Source organism: Pyrgilauda ruficollis, unplaced genomic scaffold, assembly GCF_017590135.1.
Source record: "Pyrgilauda ruficollis isolate IOZ18807 unplaced genomic scaffold, ASM1759013v1 scaffold30, whole genome shotgun sequence".
NCBI classification, from domain to species: domain Eukaryota; kingdom Metazoa; phylum Chordata; class Aves; order Passeriformes; family Passeridae; genus Pyrgilauda; species Pyrgilauda ruficollis.
The window spans coordinates 7,720,625-7,746,506 of NW_024524378.1; the positions used below are offsets into that span (position 1 = coordinate 7,720,625).

Below are 25,882 nucleotides of genomic sequence, written 5' to 3' on the forward strand. Positions count from 1 at the left end.
ACAGCAAACACCTTTTCTACTACTGTTCATCATACTCCTAATAGTTGTTCAGACAAATTTCTGCTTTCATGTTTGAGGCTTCTAAGGTTAGAGTTAAGAAGTGAAAGTGATAATTCTAAAATGCTTTGGCCTGTTTCAGTAACTTACTTGCACTAAAAAACTGCAGTTAGTACAGTACAGATCGTGAATCTTATGTACCCTTGTAAATGAATTCAATAGCATAACACAATTTAAAAATGTGATAATGGCAATGAAGGGGATCCCAAATCAAAATTCAAGCTATGAACACTAATTAAAATTACAGTTGGCTCGTGAACTAAAATTCATACACTTTAGCTTTCTTAACTGGTATCAAGCATTTAGCTCAGTAACCTGAAGCTGAGTATTAAAATTCTGGGTTGTATTCAAGAGCAGAAGTTCAGCTGCTGCTGCTGCTGCTGGAAGCAGAATGCAGGTGTAAGCACATCTCAATTGATTAAAGTGTAATTAATAATACAGAACAAGAACCATTGCATACAGTTTGCACTTAACGATCATAACTTGTGCATAATTCCTATCAAACCTGCCCAGTTTGTAAAATAACACTGACTCTCACAATATATGAGATGCCTCATGGGGTGCGAGTAATGGATTTGAATTGATTTGCTTTCTGGATAGATTCCATTTGGTCCATAAAAATCTCAGACCCTGACGTGTATGATTTCAACTCTCTCTCCCAGTAGTGTACAGCAAAGGTAACACAAGGTGTCATGCCATATGCTGAAATACGTTTGCAGCTGAAACATTACTCCTGATGTTTTCCAGGTTTTGTTGTTGTTTGGGGGTTTTTTTGCCTATCCCAGTGCCTCACTTCCCTAGAAATCAGGAGGCGCAGAGCGCACTGCTGACTGATGTGGCTTGGCAGGCTCCTGTGCAGGTGCAATAACAAAATACAAAACTCAGATTATTGTTGGAATGCAAAGATAAACTTTAATCCTCAGTGTCACTTGTTTCCGAAACACGGCACTTAACATTGTTTGGGCAGTGTTACTTGACATGTTTTTCATTTGTTACTCAGCATTGTTTTGTATAGCGACTTCACGGGCGCGTCCTCCCGTACGCTGTAAATGCGGCATCTTTAATAGACCCGTAGCGAGAAAAAGAGTTTGGAGGTGATTCTGCGACGTGCCCTGGTGCCGTGAGGTCATTACGGGTGTGAAACACTCCCTGTTGGCAGGAGGGCACCGGAGCGTCCTGGGAACCGCCCGCTCCCACGGGAGCCGCCCGGGAGCCAGCCCCGCGGGCAGCCCCGGCGCGGATGCCCGGAGCCGGGGGCAGGTCCAGCCCGCGGGGCGCGGCCGGGGAGCCGCCCTCCGCCCGCCCCCGGCCCCGCCGCCTCCCTCGTCCGTCCTCCCATCGCTCCCATCCCTCCGTGCCTGGGTGCCGGCGCGGCGCGGCGCAGGGCGGCGATGTGGCGGTGGCGGTATGTGAGCGGCCGGCAGCTGCACGGCTTCCGACACTACAAGGTACAGGGCAGCCCCGGGGCCGGGAGGGAGGGAGGGAGGGAGGGCGGGCGGCGGACGCTCCTCCCCGGGTCGCGCCTCGGCTCCGGAGCGCTCCGCTTTGGGCGGCGGGGTCCCAGCCCCGCTGTGAATGCGGCCCCGGCCGGCCGGGCCATCCCTCCGCTGCCGGAGGGTCCGCAGGGCTCCACCTGTGCCCGCAGGGAGATGTCCCGCACCTCCACCTGTGCCCGCAGGGGCATGTCCCGCACCTCCACCTGTGCCCGCAGGGGCATGTCCCGCACCTCCACCTGTGCCCGCCCGCAGCCGGGCCGGCTCTGATGGAGTGCGTGCCCTGGGCAGGAGATGGGTGTTCGCGGGGCGGCAGGTCTCGGTGGAGGCAGAGTGAATTGGGGTTTGAGTGGGCACCAACGTCTGTAAAAGCTGTGCCCGTTTTAGTGCAGCGTGGTTTTGGAGGCATCCGGTGTTCCTGTAAGAAAGCACACATTGATGCTGCTTGTCTGGCTGTCTGCAAAGCCTTCGGACACAGGAATGCTCTGGCTTTGAGAAATAAATAAGAAAGCCAGCAAAGGGGGGAAAGAAAAACTTACTTTAAATAATTTGATCCAAACCTCATGTTTGCAAATAGCCAGCATGCAGAATCCCGGTAAATGGGTGACTCATTAGATATTTGAATTTACCAGGGTTATATCATGGACTTAGGAGTTACGGGGGATGCAGTACAGTGAAAATCCAGGTTTGTGCCAGTTGCGGTGCAGGTGTCTGAAATGGGCCATGCCGCCCTGTTCACACACCCTCACCTCTTTCCTCGTGAAAAGCAGGAGGGGCATACTAGCTTCTACCAGCACAACACCCGGCCTTTTATTTTATGTTCAGTTTGCCAAAGCAGCCCCTACACCATGCTCCCAAATATTCTTGCCTTCTTGCTCTTACCGTGTGCCTTCCCAGGCTGGGCTCCAGCCACGGTGTTCAGCTTTTCCTGGTTCCTATCAAGCCCTTCTGTTCCCTGGGCCAGCAACTTTGCTTGTTCATCTCAGCAGGAATGAAGGTGGAGGAAGTGTGGCTTCGAGAGTGTTCTCCAGGTTGCTTCCTAGGAACTTGTTATGCACAGAAGCTAATTAAAATGTACCAACCTGTTTGTGTGTCTCCGATGTGAGTGGGATAAAACATTCTGCAAGCTGCTTCTGGCCACAGGGCGTGAGTTGCACAGGTCTGTGCTTGAACGGTGAAGCTGCAGTCTTGACTGAGATCAGGAGGAAAAAAAATAAAAAGCAATTTTTAGGATAAATGGACGTAGTTATTTAAATAACTTTCCTGAATTGAGTTCATACTACAAATATGGGAACAATTGTATTACATTCTTTATTATCACTTGAATGAAAATAACTTCAAACAAGTGCAGATGAGGAATAATCCAAACAACATTCTTTAAAAAACCTGTAATCCTTGTGCCATACTTATGGTTTACCGGGCAAATTATTACGCAAAGACAGAATCACATATCAAATCATTTAATTTGAATATATTGGTTTCTCAAGAGCGTTGCAAAGAAACTATGTAGGGTGATTTTCTTAAGTACAAGAATCAGCCAACACAGATACTTAAGAAGTATCTGTTCTACTGTGTTCTGAAAAAAAATCCTAGTAAGTGCAGGCTTTAGAAAGATGAAATCAAATTGTTTTCTTTTACCTGAGGTGACTTGGGACTGGGATATCTTGGAAATAAATAAATCCAAATGGCATGGGTTTCACACAAAGAAGTACAGCTACATGAGGTTGATGCTGCTGAGCTGGGCAGTTATCTGCACCGTTTTCCTGGTGCTCCTGGTTGCAGGAGGACCTGGCAGGTGATGGCAGCTCTCCCTATTCCTAAATGCTGCTCCAAAAATACAGAAGGGGTGCAGCAAGGAGACACTAGTCATTACCACAGTCTCTTGTCCTTCGCTCTCCCATACCTAGGGCTGCCACAACCACAGCTTTGTTCTCACCACCTCCCAGGCCTGACACATGCTCTTCAACCTCTTGTTGCCTTCTGGCTGCCATCTCTCCCCTTCAGCTTAGGGCCTTACTGCATCCTGGTCCTTCAGCTTCCCAGCCCCTTGGAGGAGATTGCTGCCTCCTTTGCTGGCTACTCAACAGGTGCTAAACTCTGATCACTGTGCCCAACACTCATGGGTTACCTCTACTTACAACCTCCTGGCTATTTCTGCCCTGTTTCCTGGTGAACCCAGTTGTGGGGTAGTGTGGAGGGATATGTGCATTGGCCCTGTGAAGAACTAGGTGATCTCTGAAAGGATCTGTGAGCATACATTCAATACTGAGCTAAAACACTGTATTGCTTCTGGATTTGAAGTGTGCATAGAAGACTTTAGATTTAGTGGCATCCATCTCTCTGTTGTACATCACACTGCATCATTGTTTTCATGGTACTATCAGTGACTTAATGTACTCCATACTTTGCACAATTTATCTGCTGAGTGTAATGCAGCTTAAAAAAATAATTTGTATAATCAACTCCTTTTGTAAAGGTAAATATGGCCTGAAAAAAAATACTGTTCAATTTTCAAAATTTTCACACAGCTGAATTCATTTCTCTGCCATGAATGCTCCAATTGTATGTTTCAGGCACTGTCTGTCTCCTGTTTGCAGTTGGAGGAGGGCCTTGGCAACAAAACCAGCACAGTTCTTTGCTAAGGGAATGGCAGACCTCTAATGCATGCAAAGATTTCAGCACCCTTTAGCATGTTAGGTCCATGTATATTAGGCTTTTGAAGCAAGGTTTCCCCAATTACCAAGCTTTGGCTTACATCACAGAGTGACCTCAGAGCACAAAAATGCATTCCCTTTGGATGAACCTAAACCAGATTACAAACACAAAAGTACACCCAGTACATTCAGTCCATAGTATTATAATGGAACCAGTTTCGTGTGAAACTGGTTCTGAAATCCTTATAGCACAGGCACTGGCTTCTCAGGACTAGCTATTTCACTTTACTAATCTACTCCCATTCATTCTGCCTATTAATGGGGTTTTAGAGATTCAGTTTTCCTCTTTCTGCTTAAAAGCACACTGAGAACAGGTGGAGATGTGATGATCAGACAGTTCAGACACAGCCCTGAGTATTACTGCCGTGATATTTCTGCCATCTTCTTGCCTCTGGGGCAGGTGCTGATTTCAGGACAGTTGCATGCTCAGGTGATTTGCTGCAGCTGTATCACAGAAGATTCATATCCTTGGTTTGTGTCCTGTTCTCCAGGACATGGAGCAACACAGCCAAAAAGCTATGACCATCTGGAATTGTAGGACTTGGATCATGCCGTTCCTACTTTTATGTTTTATCAATATTTTGTAGTTCTAGAAGAGCACCCATGGAATTACACTGCTACTTTTTTTTCTGCCTGCTTGGGTTTCTGTTGGAAACAAGCTGTTCTGCAACACCCAGGGGATGAGTACAGATAAAAGCAGAACTTGGTTCTTTATTTTTATCCTTCTCACCAGAATGCAGTAATGTCAGTGGTGAGCTCGTGTTGCCATTGTCTCTTCTCATCACATCATTCTTAGGATTTCCCTTGCGTGTTTGCCTTGAGTCACCTTTCTTTACAGTACCTGTGCACAGAGGTTCTTCAAACCAGAAAACTTTGATGCTTTATCCTGTTTGAGAATAAAAGAGGTCTAAGAACAAGCTATAGAGGCTTGACTCAAACAATAGACCTGGAAAAGATGATTAAAAAATCAGATGCAACATTAAAAATTAATTTCTGAGGTTCCACATTTTCATCTTATTTTGTCCACACTGTTTCTATCCTCTAAGTCATTTTTTAGCAGGTAGCTCTGTGTGGATAAGGGGTGTGGTGAGGAGGGGAGCGTAAATGAGGTGTAAGTATTTTCATTTCAGTGAGGGGTCTGCTACTGTCCCATGTTTTCACAAGTAGGTAGAGGTAACTAGGATGAAATTATTGTAAAATGGAAACATTTTGAAGAATTTAAAATATTTCTTCAAAGATAATGGAAACATTTAAAGTTTTCTGTTGAAGTAGGAGGTTCTATCAAGTGGGATTCTACCTACACAGCTGTCTCTCTGTCTCAGCTCCATTGCTGTTCAATACTTTCATTGAGTAACAGAAGGGAAAATATTGTAAAATTTTCGCTATACTAAAGAATTTTGAAGAAGAGGTTTATTATTTAAAATACACTTTGAAAAGGTAGAAATAGCCAGAAATCAATATGAAGAAATTCAGTAAACAAGGTTTTGCTTAGGGGAAAGAAAATCAACATTTAAAACATAAAATAAGGGACAACAGACTGCAGGAAAGGTACAAGGGGATCAGAGTGTTGGCAGCATTGTGGCTGTTGTAATAAAGGGAAAAAAGTTCTTAAGCTAGAAGTGTCATAAATATATCAAAGGGTTACATTTACTCCTGTAGCTGATGTACTGATCAGGTATGAGTTGGAATAATGTGTCCTGCCTGCTTTGGCCCACAGTTTGCAGTCCTCAGAATGCCATTATGAATACCAAGAGGCTTAGAAAAGATGAACTGTGTGAGACAGTCTGAGTAAAGTGTTAGTAAGAGCCTAGCAGCCATTTGGTCTTCAAGAGTGCCCTTTTCAAGAAAGACAATATGTGAGTTTCAGCTGCACAAATAGAAATTTAAGGCGTCTGCTATGTCAGTCTTGTGTTGATAAGGCCTGCTGGAGCAGGTACTAAAGGGGATTGGGCAATCACTTTATCAGTCTTAAGAAATGGCTTGATTTCTCTGAGGCAAGATCCACAATCTAGTGTTGAGTATTAATAAACAAACAGTTGCTGACACCTTTTTATGGAAGTTTTGGGTAATGTATTTTCTTTTAGTGTGCTGGCCTGTTTACTTTCTGCAAGCAATGGGGCCATTACCTCATGGAAACTTGATCTGCATTCTTAATGTATACTGAACGTGATCTTGCATTAGGTGAATGCCCTGGACTTGAAGATCTCTCAAATTACATCCCAGGCCTCATTTTGGAGGGTTAGAGAAACAAGATCAGATGTATGGTGATCACGTTTCAAGGTCTGACTCTTTCTCTTATACTGCCTTATACCAGAAGAGCAAAGTGTTTTGAGTATGATCTAGTGAATTAATGTCTGGAAGTTCAGGATTCACCCAGATACAAAATTGGATTTCTGTGAAGTCTATGCTTTTCCAAGGCTACAAATGTAACTATGAGATTTAGAAAAATCATGGGTTCTGCTCACATTAATTGACCAGTAGTTTTGCTTTCTACTGTTGTACACAAGGAGTTTACATGATTTTGAAAATTTAGGAGAAGAGACTTTCATTTGCATGCTTACCTGGAACTGCTTAGGAGACATTTAATAATGCTCATTGCACATGGACAATTTTATGTATATTGAGTACTTTCTTTACATGTTTATTATATAGTGTTTTTCCACGTAGTATTTTTAGGTTTTTTTTCACTAATATTTAATCCCAGATATTATCTGAAAGCAGTTATCAGTTGTGTCTGCTATAGTTAGATTTTTCATACCACCACAGTTTATTAAACTGTCCTTGAATATTTGACGCAGTGAAAACTAATGTTGTCCAGCTTCAATAAAACTGTGAGTCAGCAGCCCACTGTTCTACAAATAAAATCTTGCAATCTTCTTCATGTTACTTTGATGGAAGACTGGGCTTGTAATTAAATGTTGTTGAATAGTATGTGAAATATACCAAATAACTCATTACTCTTACATTCTCTGTCACTGCATTCATGTGTCTCATATGTCAAAGAGCCATGGGCCAGCTGAGTATGTAATTCTGAAAGACAATCTTCATGTATGCATTACCTCGTTTTTCTCATCCTGTTGTGATTGTAGCTGACAATGTAGCATTTCATGAGTTCTGTAATCATTATCTTCCTTCTACGTATCACATGCTAATGAACCAACAACTTAATGAAATCACATCACAGAGATGCTGCATTTGATATTACTTGCTGCAGGACTTTTTTCCCAATGATGGGAAATTGTACATGGTTTTGAGTGCAATATTGCACCCATGAGTTTACAAAGGTTCATTAGATCACTTTTGGGACAAATATGCTCAATACAAAGAGTTGTATGCCTTGCTGAATCTCATAAAAGTGCAAATACCAACTGCATAGTTTTATTTCATTGCTTTATCAAGAGATGTTAGCATTCTGAAATTCTTTTTGGGTTTTTATATGTAGAATATGCATGTATATATATGTATTTTTGTTTATTCATCTTTGTTTTAGTAGAAAACTAATTGCAAAGACGTATCTGTAATTTGAACATGTATTGTTTGTTATAAATCTAAGGCAACCCTTATTCTAAGGACTGTTTTATAGAGGGAGGAATATTTCTGTGAGGTATCCCCTCTCTTGTGCATCAGGATATTAGGTAACACAAGGGTTCAATGTATGTGCTACAGAATCACTGTTCAGCATCTCTTATGGAAAATACAAAATGCTTTTAATCTATCTTCCCTTTTGGGCTTGGAGTGGTTTCCCCACTTTGGGTTCCCCAGGTATTTAGGTACAGCCTCTGGCAGAGCTCCAGCGGGACGGGTACTTGGTCTGCTGTAAGATTTTTAAAGGGCTGCTGGCACATACATGTCTGCACATGTGCAGAAATAGGTGTAGCACAAAATACTGCTGTTGTTTCCTTTTACCAACAGTGGAAGACCAGTCTGCACAAAAAAAAAAAAAAAAAACAAAAAAAAAAAACAAAAAAACAACCAAACCATAGAAATCAACTTTCTTGCTATGTTAGAGCTTTCTTGATAGCAAGTTAAGGATCAGTTGTGCAGTTCCTTGAGAGTGTGCAGGTTTTGGTTTTAGCAGGATTTATATTTTCACCAATCTGTCCCAGCCTCTACTTTTGTCCCTTTACAGCAACACACATGCAGCTGTCTTCTATTACCCCTTGCTCAATATTTAATCATGTTTCTATGTTCTTTTTAATTATTTTGGCTTTGTTGTTAAGTGTTTGAACATGTCCCATGTAAGCCTTCTCCTTAAGAGAAATTAGGTAGTACCCTTAACATAACTACTGTTAGTTGAAAACTGATTGCTGACTTCCAGTCCCACTGACTGTCCACCTCTCCATGATCTGGATAAAGCACTTGGTTTTGAGCTCCTGGATGAGCCTGTGTTGAGAAGGAGGAGACTGCTGAGCTCCCTTCTCACCTGAATGATCCTGTGATCCAAGCCCATGGTTCTGTGACCTTAAGGCCATGACGCTGCTCTGCAAGCAAGGGGATGTGCCACTGGCAGGCATGAGTCCCTAAGAGTGGCCTGTCCTGACCCACAGCTCTGTGTGCCCATGACCATTCTTACCATAGGTAAGAACGCCTCCCTTCATTAAGGAAAAGGATGTGGCACAGGACTCAGTGTGTGTCAGGATTCCTGAAAATGCCAAAGTGAATGACGAACACACCTTTGCATCAAAACATCCCCAGGACAGAAGTTTGGGTAATAACAACTTCCTGATGACTTAGTAATGACCAGTCAGAATTGTTGAATTGCACAAACCATGACATTCTAGTATTTACTAGGAATAATATTGGGTGGAAGGAAAATCTAACTATATTTCCTAGCTGTAGTGTGCACAAGCTAATGGAACTGAATGGGGAAAAGTGAGAGGGGAGAGAGGAGCTCAGGAGCCCAACTTGGGCAGCCTCTTCCTTCACAGTGCAGCTGCATCCAGCCCTAGTACAGGCTTATAACTCCTGGACTTAGATATTGGTGATCTAATAAAAGACCAAAATGAAACAAAGCCCAAACCCCCCCCCCCCCCCCCCCCCGGAGAAAATGCAGCATAGACCAAACTATTTTATAGTAGATAGAAACCCAAGAAACCCAAGCCATTATTTATGAATAATTGACTAACTGATGATATAATGTAAAGCAATTCTATTATTAGAAATAACAGGACTGTGTATTGGAATACATCAGCACTTAAACTGCTGAACATATTTGGCATCCAGTGTTGTGGAGCTCTGTTGTTTATAGCATGCTTCTCTTTCTTCCCTTTTTGAAGCTTTTGTTAAGATCCAAGACTGTCCCATACAAACTACAAACCTGTAAAAACATATATAAAGTAGAATTAAACTCCACATGTTTAATGTATTCTAGGAATCTGAAAGATTGATGGAAAATTGTTACCAGATGTGCCAGTATTTCAGTATTTTCTTCAATTTTTATGTGGTTCCTGAAGTGTAAGGTATCACAGAAGCCAAGTTCATGTTGCATAAGACGTTGCCCAGAAGGGTGATTTCCCACTGAGCTCTCTTCAATATTGACTGATCCATACCCTGGATTGGGAGGGTCATCTTCCAGTTTCAAAACCACAAAAACCCCTTATCTGCAAAAGAGAGTCCATTGTCATGCCTCCCATCTCTTTGTCTGTCATTTACAAAGCACAGGTGTTGTGAATGTAAATGACTGAGTGGCACAATACCTGGGACAAGATGATTTAAGTACAGGAAAGGAGTAGTCTGTTAGTATAAAGAGCAGCTGAAGTTGAAATAATGATATAATGTAGTTATGCAACTACATTTCTTGCAGCTTGCTTTCTCTCCTGACTCTGAAGTGTGTGTCAGCATGTTTTATATTTTTCTCTTAATCATAGTCATTGCAAAATTTTATTCTTGTGGTGAGTCCACAGTGCAAAGCTGGAGAGGGCTGGGGAGTCCAGTGAAGATCCAGTGTCTGCTCTCATTAATGGTTAGCTCACTCCCTGTTTGGGTTGTTTTTGTTTATTTCTCTAAAGTCTCTCCAAGGCAATAGCTAGGCTTTTGGTTTGGAACTAATCTGTTCTGGAGGTAGTCCACATCATTTTTTGGTTTCACTATCCCTCAGCACTCTTCCAATATGGGCATTTGGGTTTTTGAACATGCACAGCAGACAGGGCTCACTTTCATGCTCTGAAAGTGCCGTATTGCTGGGTTACAGTGTAATCTCCAGATTGTTTCAGATACTTTGAACTTAAACATATTGAATGCTAATGATGTGTTGGGTGTGTGGGGCCAGATGATGAGGCCCAACACCCCTCCAGCAGATGCTGTGTGGTGCTGATGTGACCAGTTTGCAATAACGGGAAGTGTTTCTAAGCTGTGTGGATGTGAGCCAGAAGGTACCATTTGTCTTGTATTTAGCAGAGCAAACCTTGATCACTGTGAGTGCTTTTGTCCCTCGGTGTTTGGCTCTGCTCTGTCACTGCAGAACAGTTGTCTTCCTACTGTGTAGCCAAAACTTTGCTTTTATTCATTTTTCTTTCTTCTGCTTTCCTGTTGCTTCTCTTAATTGTTTATCCCTTCCACCATCCCCCTTTTCCCCCTCCCCAATCTTACTTCCTTTCCCCTTTAACACAGGTGACCAGCAGAAACTTTGTGCTGTGCTGGATCCCCTGGATGGAAATTAAGATGCAGGAACACAAAGTAAAAGCGCATTTCATGTGTGCTGCCCCAGTCACTATGCATGTGTGCTCATGTCTGTTGTCTGTATTCTCATTTCTAGCTCTTCTAGAAGCCATTAACACTGAGAGAGAAAGCAGATTACTTTCAAGGAGACATCAGCTATTAAATAAAACCAGAAGAAGCATTTTTAAATTTGGGAATAAGATGAAGTCAGTGCCATTTTTCCTATTCCCTTATTACTGCCGTTCCCTCCCAGCTGTTACAACTTCTTTTAAAAATAATTGAGAGAAGCTTTTTGATTATTCCAAGCCCTTCTTCTTTGTATAAGGACAATCAATCCCCTTTCCAGGGCAGAAACTGTTTGCAGGGAAGTGCTTAGTATACTTGTATGAGCTTTGCACTTAAAAACCTTCAACAGGCTTATCCTCTCCACTTTTGTCTTTTAGTATAAGTGCCCTGAAAATGACAGAATTACACAATAGCAAATGGCAATGCTTTTTTTCCATCAGGTTCAATGGACTCTTGCATTCATGTTCATTGGTCATAATGTGAGCATGTTACTCAGGACTTTGCTTTTCTGAGCAGCCTTGAACATTAAACTCCTGAGGATTTCATGGCCTTGAGGTTAGTAGCTTCTTGGGAGCAGAACAAAGCAGAGTATTAAATGGTATAGCAGACTTTGTTTGTCAAGTTTTATTTTTTGCCGTGACTGAAAACTATTTTTCCATGGGTGTTTCCTTTGGTCTGGCTAAAACAAATCATTGTGGAGGGAAGTGCAAATTTCCATTCTTCTGCACATCTGCTGAATGTTCCTTCCCCACCCAGAGGACCAACAGTTCAGCCACAGACATAGGAATTAACAGGATGAAGTGTGGTGTGTCCTGAAATGTCTTTAGGTGACAAAAGCTGGCTGTAATTCTCCTTTTTTTTTTTTTTTTTTTTTCCTTTTTCCCCTAAGGTCTGTTTTGATTTTTGGTGCTTGACTTTGGAAACAGTGAGGCAAACAAAAAGCTGACTGTGTCTCTTGTTTGTGTCTGTTATGTAGAGATACATTGAAAAGCTACCTAATCTCTTACATTATCCAGTAAAGACAATACAAAAATTATATCTATATAGTCTATTATATTTTCTCTATAAGAAAACTATTTCAAAGAAATGAGACTGATTGTACTTTTTTTTTTTTTTTTTCTTCTAAGAGCAAGCAGTAGTTCTGAACAGCCAGTGAATATTTGGAATAGAAAGCCTCATTTTACTGTTGTTGTTTAACTAGCATTTTCTAATTTTATTTGTGACTTTGACTTGGGGGTGAGGGGAGAAAGAGAATGCCAAAGTAAAAGCAAGGGTAAAACTCCCTTATTTTGACCTTTGCACATTCTTATCCAGGTATGGCTGAATTCATTGAATTTGCTGGTCATCAAATTGTCCCATATTTCACATAATCTTTGGATACCAGCTGGGGTAAGGAAATGGGCAGTAGCCACAGTGACACTTTGAGCAGACTCCTGATTACCTGGAATCTCAAAAGTGCTTATGGACACCTTGAATTTTCTTCATTTTCAGAGGATTTCCACAGTTCTCATGTGAATTATGTAGTAGCTGACTGGTCTGTTGGCACAGGTATTGTATAGCTTGGTATTATTGTTAATTTTGGCATAAATGGAAGCAAAGCCCACAGGTTTTGGTAATTCACATGCAAGCTGGACTATCAAAAGTTCAAACAGTTGTAATAATCAGTATTTGAATGATAAATGCAGCATCTGGACTTGCAAATACATACAGAATAATGAAGGCTTAAGTTTTACCTACAAATTAATTTTTTTCTGAGGTAGTGTATTTAAGAATGCTAATATATATTCCGGTGAAAATCTGTTGATGACAAAATTTCATTGTGTAGTAAGTAATATGGGTGGCAGCAGCAGAGAAAAATGACACATCAGAGTGAACACTTACAGCATTTTTAGAAAAATTAAAATCAGTGATGTACACTTCATTAAATTGAAAATTTTATTTCCTTTGGAAATGTAGGCAGTCTTCTCTGACCAGTTACTGCTCGGTGATTTTTTTGATATTTGTCAGTATGTATTTACAGTGAATAGCTGTGCTATAATAATTTTACTAGATGCTGTGTTTATGATCTAAACTTGATCATAAGTTCTTGATCTAACTTGATCATAAATCACAAACTTGTGTTTGTGATTTAAACTTGAACACACAAAATTACTATGTGAATGCTTTGTTTTGTCCAGAAGGTAATTAAAACATATGCTTTGTATTCAGATAGAAAAAGGAAATGTATGGAAGAGTTCCTAAGCATTTCATATGTAGGAACCTGAGCTTAAGACAAGTGCCTAAGTTGCTTTGATAATTAATGACTTGGAACAGGTACTTCCAGAATGCAGTCTCATCCAAAGGGGAGTTGGGTAAGAGAGGTCAATAAATTAACTATGTGCATGGAAAGACAATGAACTGTTAGCTGAAGTGATGTGAAAGGAGACTCTTTGTCATCAGCTCTTCTGCAAGTGAACAGCTTTGTCAAACTGTGGTCTAACACATCCCATCCTACTCCCATTTTCTGCACGTGGTGTTTGGACAGTGCTATGTATAGATATATCTGAATCTTTGTGAGTCATATGCATCATCCTAGCAATGTTAAGCCAGGTATGCACTTTTGAAGTCCATGAATTTCTGAAATAATTACGTGTACCACCCCAATGATGAATAAATTCTTCCAATGTCTACCTACCAGGGCTCAAGTACCTTGTTTTGAGTGGTATTGTCAGTTTAAGATTGTTCTTCCTAAGATTATTCTGTGTTCTGCAGTCTCAAGGCAGGATAAAACTTGATACTGTCCTCTGAGAAAAAATGAGACAACAGCAATTCAGGGTGGCCTTGGATTTCCGAAATATTTTGTTTACAAAAGATATAGATATTTACTTACTGGAGTTTATAAAACACATGTGTTTTCAAGTCTGTCCGATAGAGAAATGTTATTGTGGTAATGAAAAGTGCTATTTTAGAGCTCATTTTTATAATAACATTGCCTTACATGAATTAGCATAGTGCAAATGCAACTGTGTTACTATGACAAAAGCTGAGTATCTCTGCAAGATAATATTCCACCTACAAACGCATTCCATATTCTCTGTCTGTCCTACATACTAGCAGTGAACTGGTGCTCAGACTGTGCATTACTGGTAGTGGAAATAAAGGTGTTAAATCCAAAATACGGTAGAAATGCAGAATTTTATAGAGTTGTAAAATTAATAAGAATTTAAAAGTAAAATGTTTGCCATTTCCAAAGCCTTTGTGTTAATACATAGAGTTGCTAACAAGGGAATTGTAAACCAGGCCAGTGCTTTTAAATTAAATAAAACTGGTATGAATCAGAATAAAATCATTTTACACCAGGCTCACGGGGTGCTCTTAGATGCTGAAGATGATGTAGTCCTAGAGATATAGCCATTGTTCTGTGCTTTGTTTAACATGCTTGCTTTTTCCTCACAGTACAGTGCTGTGGATACAAATCCTTTATCTGTGTATATTATGCAGCCCATCTGGAATAAAATTATTAAGGTAAGAATTTCATTTAATAAAACATAGCATGTTAATGTAAGAATTTGTTTTAAATATAGTGTGTACTTTCATTTAAAAATACATATTGATCAATAAAGCTGAAACGAAGACATCTGATAAAAAAACACCAATGTTGCAGGATATTTAGCCATGTTTAAGATGAGTGTGTTGTTTTGAGATTTTTTTTTTAGAAAGAAAGGGCTTGTTTCTTTTTTGTGATTGCTGTAGAAAAGGCATCCATTTCTTTTCTGCATCTTTCATTAAACAGCTTTGCAGACATGGATGGTTTTACTTAGTACAGATTATTTTTGTGCAGCATATGCTGCCTAACAACAGCATGGCTTTCTCTCTGTGCTGTGCATATGATTTTATGCAAGCACTGTCTCATTTTCTCCCGAGGGGACTTGCTTGAGACAGCCAGGCATTCCTCACAGAAGCTGAAAATGAGAGTGGTTACCATGATCACCATAACGATTGGAAGATGCCATCTCTTGAATGCATTGCAATCTGCAGTTTTTAAAAATAAACCACTCACAATTAGTTATGCGGTTGTTGGCAAAAAAAAAAAAAAAAAAAAAAAAAAAAAAAAAAAAAAAGCAAGCTGTATCTCAAATAAATATGAAGTTTATTGATCTCCAAGGAAACACTGACTTCTGTGCCTGCCTCATTACAGGAAATGTTTAGATTGGAGCAGACTTGAAAAGAAACCTTTGTACAAACAAAAAAAGGATGTATGTGGTCAAAGCATTGTTGGATCTGCCGTCTTTAGATTCTGTAATTCAGGTGTTGATTATTCTTGATATGGCAGGAAAATCTTAATCTCTAATTCATAACCTCAAAGTAATATCATGGAAAGTGTTTGTATGACCCAACTGAAGAATTAAAATACAACTTGAACATGGGATGAGAAAAAAGAAATTCAAAGATGTGACACTGACTTCAGTAATTCAATTCAGAGACTTTGTTTTTATTCCCATCATAATATTGAGGGAAACAATGAGGCAGAAAAGCCCCTCCAGCACTCTGGCATGGGAGATGAGTAGAGGCTTTCCTTTGCCCTTGCCCTTTGGTTTAGGAGATGGGTGAGTATTCATCTGCTGTCAGATTGAAGGGGGAGTGTTGTCAATGCAAAACTTCCTCTGCAGGTATTTTCTCGTAATAGTTGCAGCATTTTACCAGAAGAAGAACATTATTGAATGTTCTCATATAGCTTAGTCACAATATAATTTTTTTTGGTAAAATATCAGTAGGAATGCAAGTTGCTATAATGGTTTTGTTCCTGAACAGTGCATTGCAATAGGGAAATTGGGATAATTTTTAAAGAATTTTTAAAGAATGTTTTGCATCTACTATGTTCATTCAAATTTGGGCAGTACAAGTGTGCATCTTGATGACTGGGAGAAGTTCCTTCACTCAGTTTAGACTTCCTGATACATCCATTCTCAGATATTAATTAATTATTTTTTACTTTCTAAACTGGTGACAATAAAAATTCCACATGGACTATTTTTATTAGATTCTAGAGGAGTTTAAAAAAAGCAACCTTAAATTCACTGAGCCAAGCAAAAAAAAAACCCAAACCCCAAACAACTCTTGAGAACAACGGCTTGAGATTCTGGGCTTGCCTTTCATATGCCTGTTTAATCCTAATGGCAACACAAGTTTCTCTGTATTCCACAATGCAGGATTCATTGGAAGATGTGTTTCCTATGTTATAAGTCATTACCATTCATTGTAAAATGTACTTCCTGTGTTATAAGAAATTAAGAAGAGCTTGAGCTTAAAAATCTGTGAATTTCTGAGCTGAAAGCCTATTGTCATAACCCAGCTCATTTATCTCTGCTGGGGATGCTGGACAATGAGAGGAAAAGGAGGAAATCCCACTGGAATACACAGGTGTATGCCAGTATAACTGAAATCAATTAAACTCCCCTCTGTTGCCTTTATGAACTTTGATTTTATCAGCAGAATTGGGCAAGAGCAGCATTTTAGTGGTCTCAAGTGACCTAGTGAAGTTTGAACAGGGCTTTATATAAATGTGTACTTTACCATTTATTATCCAAATAGTTGCTGTATTAAAGCATTTGCTGTTAGTATTAAGGCTTTTAGAACGAATGGCTAGACCCAGAAAAACAGAAATCAGTTAATACTTCGTGGAACTAAGAGTTTTTTTAAAAGGTTCAAGCACACAAGGGTTTTGCCAGAGAGCAGATGTGATTTGCCCCATGGCACCTCCAGTTGTATTAATCATGTAGCACATTGATGTATTAGACCTCCACTGTCTGTTAATTAGGCTATAAAGATTGCAGCTCATCCTTCTATAGCATACTAATAAATTCAGGCTTATTTGTTCAAGGTGTGTAAGAAGTTAATCTTGAACACCCTGTGATTTTCTAATTATGAAATAGGGTGATGGTAGTGTAATGCCAACTAAAAAGATAAGGAGCATTAAATATAACAAAAGGGATTTTGCAACTGGAATACTTTCCAAATACCTAGACAGATTAGGTTCAGTAAGGATCAAAAGAACATGCTCAAGGGTTTAACTGCAGGAGAGTCTGTTTTCCTGAGGGCAGAACTCCTGTAACAGTTTTTCATGGTGTGTATGTTAGCCAAAAGGATTGCAACTATAACAAGTTGAAAAATCTTTGAAAGTTTCCTTCTCAAAATACACAGTTAGCAAGAAAGTGGGTTAAAATAACTTCATGTTTGTGCCATGGGACCATGAATTATTTCCTGTAATAACTTAAAAATGACATTGTGACTGTTTAGAATGATGAGCCTAATTAGAAAGCAGATGTTTGTGGTGCCCCACTTGATTTGATTGTCAACAATTCTTATGAATCATCCAGGAAAAAGCAGTCAGTTTATCCATGTATATCCATGTAAACGTTTCGTCCATAGTGTCTTAAAGCACTCTTTTGATTTGTGATTTAGGTTAAAAGAGACAAATCTAGATTTTTTTTTTTTCAGTGTCTGTGCTTCTTATTTCATGGAAGGTTAGAGGTACCAGATAAATCCCCAGTAGGAGATCCATCCTCTGCATCCTCAGGTAGCAAAGGTGGGAGAGGTGCGGCTGATGCTGCATGCTGAGCATGCAGTCAGTGTGAGAAAGGGAGACCATGCAGTGAAGGGTTTCTCCTTAGATGCTCTCCAAAAGGAATTGCAGGGGACATTTGCTGTCCTTTTCCTTAGAGGTTTCGATTTGCCCTTTTTAACGCTCAGAATGATAGATATGTTAATTTTTTTAAATTGTTGCTGTATGCATTCCATGGTGTATTTAAATACAATCGGAGCTGACATACAGTGTTTTAAAATCAGTGATAAAGTCCTTCTGATAAGGAAAGCAAATATCAGATATAATTGTTCTCCCAATGTTATTACAGAAAACATCTAAGAAACATAATGGAAAAGTGTTCAGGAACTCTCACCTGACTTTTGGAAGTGTACACTTAGTCTGCATACCACTGGTTTCACAGTTTCTCCTGCATATTACAAATTGCTCTATAGTTGAAAAGCATAATCTAGTCAGGATAGCTAACCAGTTAGAGCATTCATATTTTAAAAGTAAATTTAAGTAAATGTAGTAGTAAGATAGAATAAATTAATATGTATTCATGTGTCTGTTCAGCTAGCTAGTCTAGAGATATTAACAAAACATTTGATTTCCAAACTATTGTTAGTATAGTTATAGTATACTATTGTAATATACTGTTCCTGTTAGTATCAGGAATTATTTGACTTGATTTTCTTTAATATTTTCTGGTACTATTTTATAGTGTTGACGAACATTATATACATTTTGCGTCCTTAGACACTCCAAATAATTTAATTATAAACCTCCAGTATTTTTGTGTTTTAAATATATTGATAATATATTTATCAATATATTTAAAACACAAAAATACTGGAGTGTTTGAGTAATGGTAATGGTTGATACTTAGTATTTCTGCAAATGTGTTCTGTCTAAAAATCATGTAGAAAGCTGTGTAGGGTATTTCAAAAAATATTCTGGAGAAACTGTGTTACTTGGGAAGAGTATTTTCGAAAGGGATTCCTTTTGCAGTGGAAGGAGCACCTTAAAGCCACAGGGAACGAACGCCTGAGAATGATTACTGGGACAAAGAGGTTTAGGAGAAGGCAGAGAGTCCTTTTCAGTGCCCTCCAAAGTAAAATGAATTAATGGAGTGTTAATAATTGATGAATAAAGAGAGAGACTCTGTCAGAAAGTTACTATCTAGAGAGTAGGAAGATGCTTGTAACGGGGAGATCTTCTGAATCTAAAAGTGTAATGCACTCAGGGTCTGATTTAGTTGATGTTTTGAGTAAGAAATTATTCACAAACTTTGGAAGAAGAGCTTTCCTTGTTATAGTGTGGGAATACAATGCTTAAAAAAACCTGCCACGTGGATGCTGAATTACCACACTGGGGTGCTGCAGTCTTCTTTCAGTTCTGATACAGCTATCACAGAAGGCTTTCCTTGGGAGCTGGGTAAATGAGGATAATGTACAACATTTTAAAAGGAGTACAATGTTTTAAAAATACCATTCTTACTGCAGTCACAGAAATCAGGCAAAAGAATTGCATTTGAAAACAAATTTCAGAAAATAACATTGTATTTTGATTTGAAAATGGGGAAATATACACAAATCTGAATGTTGCTGATGTCATATAAAAGCTTATTTCCTGATATAAAATATTTTATTAAAATAAAATGTACAATTTGAAATATAATTTTTCTGATTTTTTTTCCCTTTCATTTTTTAACAGTTAGTGCCTTTGTGGATTGCTCCCAACCTGTTAACATTCTCTGGATTTGTCATGATTTTATTTAATTATTTTCTAATATCTTTTTACGACTGGGACTACACTGCCTCAGGTAAATATGTTCACATTGTAATTTTTCAGAATCACTGAACTGCTTATACTTCTGAATGTTACAGGGAGGTATCAGACCCTTAAATCTTCCACTTATTCCCTTAATAGGGCTCCTGTAGGCACAGGTAGGAGAATCTACCTCACACATAGCATTATAAATTTAAATAATTTTATTGAAAAATCTCATTTAATTTTGTCCCTAAAATGGGTTTCAGCATATGCTGCTTGAAGTCTCTGGGAAGATCTCATTATATTTAAAGTTTATTCCAGGGTTTAAATACACAGCAGAAATCAATTTGAATATTCTTCATAACATTTTCATTGACTTCATATTTACTAATACCTAAACCAATGCCTGAAGGAGTTAACATTCTTTTCATTTCTCCACATATTCACATCCCCTATTCAAGACTGCTTCTAGACAAAAACATAGTTTCTAAATAAATGTCTCTTCAAATTATGACTTTTGAAGTCCAAGTCCATGTTTGCTCCTCACTGAAGACCAAGTCAGAAATTTTTTTGGATCTGATTGCTCCTGAGCATAGGGCATGTTTGCTTTGGGATTCTCAGACCAGTTGTTGGAGCCCACAGAAGGTAGTAAGAATTTTCCAGGTGATTAATATGTAAAATATATATGGATAAAAGGCTTTGATTTTCTTTAAACTAGACAATTCAGTGAAGATAACACTTTTATTTCCTGAAACAACTGCATTTAGCTGCCTTTATGTTGTTATGCCTGTGGTTAGCCTCAGGAGGTACCCTTTGGTGTGAGTTGTACATTTAGCATAGCAATTCTAGAAGCAGGGATACTTGTTAGCAGTTTTGGTTCAGAAGTTACATTTTCAGGACCAGCTTGTTATATAGTTGTCTGACCTCATTCTTGAACACCTGGTGCTTTTTTTTATCAATGCAGATGATATTTACTCAGCCCTGTAATAAAAGAGCATCCAGAACAGATCTTTTTAATGGGATGATGTTATCTTGGCACATTCTCGGTAGATATACACGGAACTTGAAGATATTTGAAATGGTGATTAAGGTTGTTAGAGTTGAGACCTGTATGTGTAGTTTGCAAGCTCTTCCTGAGTCCGCATGAGAACAGTCCCCATCATTTCTCAGTTGATGGAAAACTTTCATGCAACCTAAAGGGCCTTTGGCTATGATATATCAATCCTATACCTAGGATCAGAAATAAAAAACCTAATTTCCTGCACAGTTGGTTTTCATGGTACAGTTCGCAGATTTGCAGCTAGGAGTCAGGAATTGCCATCTTTGCTTTCAGAATGGCAAGATGAGGCACTGAGAGAAAGGCAGTCAGGGCACTGCTTTAGGTGCTGGCATCTCCTGGCATCATTCAGGCAAGGACACACCTCTGTATGCAGGAACTCCCTGTGTTTGCTGCCAAATGGCAGAAACCTGAGGGGACTTTGCATTTACAGTTGTTTAGTGTTGCTGTAGTATTGGGTGATGTTTAAGTTAAATAGAAGTCTCTTTGGAAAAAAGATCAATTTCTTTAAGGAAGCAACAGTAACCTTGGATTAATGCTGTCAGCAGAGCAAGAACAGAACTCTGGGCTCTGTCCAATTAAACTATCTTTTCCTTTTTCTCATGGAAAAAAAAAAAAGGGTGCTACTATTTCTGCTGGCCTAAGGACAAAAGCTTCCTGCTCAGATCTGTGTGGTAAGAGTGCTACACAAACCCCAGACTGGTACTGATAATAATGCTTGAAAACTTCTTTTTTTCCTATATATTACATGAACATTAACTAATTTTTCAATGGGTAGTCTTTCCATGACCTGTGAAGACTTTTGCCTAGTTGCTATCATTTTTGTGCAATACTAGAGTAATTTCAGGACCAAAAAACCTCTCTATTACCTTTTGTCCTTTACGGTGGAAACACATTCAAGCCTGCTCAGTGCTTCTTTGATAGTGCCTGAAGATCAGACTCAAATATTTCGATCTGTTTGATGCAGTGTGTTAATCAGTGGCAGCTAGTTTGTATCTGTGTGCATATCTTGGTGGATTTCTTTGATGTTAACCCCTGTTACACTGACTCACTACCCCATTTTTTTTCAGGTACCAGTCCTGGACTTGTTCCCACCTGGGTGTGGCTGTTCAGTGCTTTTACCACCTTTTGTGCTTATGCTTTAGGTAATGTACAGTGAAATAATTTGCATGTCTGACATTTTCATGTAATTTTATCTTCAAATTTACTATTGATGATTCTGAGATAAAGAGGCATTGTGGATAAGTTACTGACTTCTTTCCAAAAGAAGGTCTCTTAGATTAAAAAAAAAAAAAAAAGGAGAGTCACTGCTGTTTGGTTTCATAAAAATCTTTGTCCTTGATGATGACATTCTGAGAAGCTGAGACATCAGAATTAGCAGAGGGTGCTTTCAAAGAGATAGGAAAAATAAAAGATAAAGCAGAAAAAAAGGAATTGTTAGGCACTTCAGTGCTTAAAGTGTGTGTCAGGAGAGGTGATGATGACAGATATGATGACAGGCCTGAGCTTCTTATGGAAACAAGTATATATTTTTTTCTTTCCTCTTGCTGTTTTTCTCCCATAACACCTACACCTCACTTTCATATTCCATTTTTACTACTTCATTCTGTGCCATGAGTGTATTTTTTGGTACACTGCACCTTGCTGTGCAGTGGTGTGAAGACAGACCTGAAATGATGCTGACCTGGGAGTGAGATCCACGTTAGTGTGCCTTTTTTGCTTTCTCTTCCAAAGCTCTCTCATTCCAAACTAGACTTTCCACAGCATGGTGCAACAGAGTTATTTTCTGGGGAGACTAAAGGTAGTATATTTAGAGGGCTGCACAGTTCTGTGTAATAAGGGCCCAGGAAGGCTGGATACATTTAAAGAAGGAAATCTTATAGGCACACGAGCAGGCTATCCTAGATGACGAAGGAAGAACCATCTGGAATGAACTATCCTATTCTAGATGACGAAGGATGAACCATCTGGGAAGAAGACTGGCCTGGCTGAATAGAGGGCTTTCACTGGAATTTGGGGAGAAAAAAATAGAGTTTATAAACTTGGGAAGTAGGGGCAGACAATCAAGAAGAGTACAAGGTCATTGGTCTTTGTAGAGAGAAAACTTTGTGTCATTGGGTCTTGTAGAGAGAAAAGTGGATTGGTGAAAGCTCAGCTAGAACTCCATGTTGTCACCACTGTGAAAGCTAATACAAAGTGTTTTTATAAATACATTAACAACAAAAAGAGGGCCAAGGAAGATCTCCATCCTATATTGGGTACAAAGGGGAACACTGTAACCAAAGATGAGGAATTGCTGAGGTACTTGATGCCTTTTTTGCCTCAGTCTTCAACAGGAAGACCCGATATCCTCAAGGCAGCCGGCCTGCTGAGCTGGTAGGCAGGGACAGGGAGCAGAACAGAGCCCCTGTGATCCAGGAGGGAGCAGGCAGTGTCCTGCTGTGATCCAGGAGGGAGCAGCCAGTGTCCTGCTGTGATCCAGGAGGGAGCAGCCAGTGTCCTGCTCTGCCAGCTGACACTCACCAGTCTGTGGGGCCAGATGGGATCCACACCAGGGTACTGAGGGAGCTGGCGGAAGAGCCAGGCCACTCTCCAGCACTTGTCACCAGTCCTGGTCAACCAGGAGGGCTCCAGAGAACTGGAGAACTGGCCAGTGTGATGCCCACCTGCAAGAAGGGTTGGAAGGAGGATCTGGGGAACTACAGGCCTGTCAGCCTGACCTCAGTGTCTGGGAAGGTTATGGAGCAGATCATCTTTAGTGTCATTATGCAGCACACGCAGGACAGCCAGGGGATCAGACCTGTTTAATATCTTTATCAATAATTTGGGTGAGGGGATTGAGTCCACCCTCAGTGAGTGTGCAGATGGTTTCTTCTCCCAGAAAACAATCAACAGGACAAAAGGAAATAAACTCAAGCTGTGCCAGGAGAGGTTCCTGTGTGACATCAGGAAGAAATTTTTCTCTGAAGGGGTGGTTAAGCCTTGGAATGGGCTTCCCAGGAAGGTGGTGGGATCACCATCCCTGGAAAGTGTTCAAGAAACTATTGGACATGGCACTTAGCGTTATAATTTAGTTGACATGGTAGTATTCAGTCAGAGATTGTACTCAATGATCTTGGAGGTCTTTTTCAACCTTAATTGATTCTAAATGCACCCTCTCCTTGCAGCTGTTTCTGGTAAGGCCATTGCAGTGTAGCCATATATTTGTGTGCCATATTTGAGATCCTCAGGCTATATACAGATGTGTAATATATATATATAGAGATGTAATATATATATAATGTGTAGGCTGCAGTGCTGTGCAGAGGGGCTGACCACTTTTGGAATCAGACCAATGCATGTAGAGCCATCTTGATCGAGCTGGGGTATCCCCTTGAGCAGATCTCTCCCTCTGCATTCTACATACCTTGGCATTTCTATTCAGTTGATGAGATTGTGCCAAAATCTTTTTGTCCAGAATTTCTTTGTATTTGTACCATAAAAAGCAATGGGACAACCATCCCTTGAAGGTGGCTACTACTCAGATTTCTCTAGCAGCTCTCTGCACTCAGAAGCAGTGGTTTCTTTTGTGAAAACCACTTTTTATGTCATTGTATGGAATTTAATGAAGTGACTATTCCTTCATGAATTGGAATTACATATTGGAACTGTTACTGTATGGCACCCCAGAAGGCTCATGGGAAGTTCAGCTTCTGAGATTTTTAATGTAGAGGCTTTTTCCAGTGAAGCTCGTAGTTCCTAATACTTGGAAGACAAGGAATATGATGTTGACAGTCAAAGCTGTAATGAACTAATATATATGTAGATTTTTATGTCTGCTGTCCAAACCACTTCATGAAATATTTAGTCGGAGATTTAATTTTGCATGGCCAAAGTTTTCCCTCTGGAAGACTGCAAAGAACCATAATAACTAACTAAATATGCAACTGTAATCTTTCTCAGCTTATTTTAATGACACAGTTACTCTCTCCAATTTCCCTAACATGCTGCTCTCCATCCCTCCTGCTTTTTTAAGGTGGTTTAGTATCATTTCCTTCTCATGAAATTGAGTGCTTTTTGCTGTTACTTTGAATCCTACTCTTTAAAAGTTATATAAACTTTATAAAATGGAGTATTTATGAATCTTTTTGAGACAAAATCATAATATAAGAATTCTAAAGCAATGGAAGTGTGAGACAGTGTATGTTAACCAATGAAAACACATCATTGTTGGCATGAATGATTTCAAACTGGAACCTAAACCAGAAAATATTTCCAGTCTTTTAAAAAGCTAATGAAACTGCATGGAAAATGTGGTTAAGGATTTCTGAAAATCCAGTTTGATGTATGTGTCATGTACTTCCTGTATTTTTTTCCATGACCAGTATAATTAGAAGTACTGTATTTTAGAACAATATTATAAGCGTCTTTGTAGAAAAACCAAGTTCTTGCAAAATGAAAACCACTTTTCACTGTGAGGTACATATTTTAGTATCTATATACTTGTGTGATGATGTCAAATTTATAAACAGACAAATGTTCTAAAATTCTTATTTTTAAATAGTAACACCTGTGTAACTGAATCCTGTCTGATTTTGGATAGGTGTTCTTGGAATATAAAACACCGCAAACTCTTTAGGATTGCTTATATCTTTATTTGCTCGTTAGGTTTCAGAGATATTGTCCAATGGATAGAAGAATTTCTAATTTTATTGCAAAACCTTTAAAGTAACCTCAAGCTTATACAGTTTTCTTTCCACACATTTCAGTAAGCTGCTGAAAATTCTATGGAAATGTTAATAAAGAATGAGTCTCTAGAACGAGGCTAGCTATATTTGAAATCCTCTATGAGATATTTAAGTTTTAGAGTTCTGAGAAATGTCCCAAGAGATTTGTGTTTGAGCAGAGGATATATCACAGCTGTTTAGATATTACAATAGAGATATAGTCTAAAATCTGTACAAAATGAAATCCCATCTTTTCCTGGTTTAGGTCCCTGAAGTATATTTACATTAAACAAAACTCACAGTACTGCCAAATAATCCAGAGAAGTAAGTAGCATATGATCTACAGCAGCTGTGGTGTCTTTGGTCTCACTCTGCTGAGTTGTGTTCCTTGTCGGTTTTAGGTTATTAATGCTATCAATAGCTAATAATTGTTAGCCATAGCACCTTCCAAGTAATATAAAAAGGAAAAGCATCTCCATTTTATTTTGACATTCAAGACAAAACCAAGTAATCTGTAGGGTTTTTTCTGTGTACTTTTTCCTAACAGGTTCATCCTGCATGTTTATACTTAACTTTAAGAGGAAAATAGTTCTATTTTTCACCTGCACAGTCTCAGAAAAGTGACTAAGGGTATGGTTTGACATTACAACTAAGAAACGTTACAGCTGCTAGACCACCTTTTTCCTCCCTGTGTTCACCATCCCTCCCTTGTGCCATCTCCCTTGCATTTTGTACCATTCACAGTACAAATTCAGTGATCCAGAAGAAAACATAATGTTTGCTGTCTTTCCACCAGCTGA

At 39.3% G+C, this 25,882-nt stretch overlaps 1 protein-coding gene across 1 annotated transcript in view; it reads left to right on the top strand.

Moving 5' to 3' along the window:
- Nucleotides 1-1,401: 1,401 nt before the first annotated feature.
- The window catches only part of LOC121356856 (ethanolaminephosphotransferase 1-like), a 55,474-nt gene continuing 30,993 nt past the window's right edge, over nt 1,402-25,882 (top strand). Inside the window, exons 1-4 of the mRNA XM_041473701.1 lie at nt 1,402-1,505; nt 14,423-14,491; nt 19,263-19,371; nt 21,447-21,521. Of these exons, the coding sequence (XP_041329635.1) occupies nt 1,449-1,505; nt 14,423-14,491; nt 19,263-19,371; nt 21,447-21,521 (310 nt within the window). The 5' untranslated portion in view covers nt 1,402-1,448. The remainder of the gene's footprint in view (nt 1,506-14,422; nt 14,492-19,262; nt 19,372-21,446; nt 21,522-25,882) is intronic.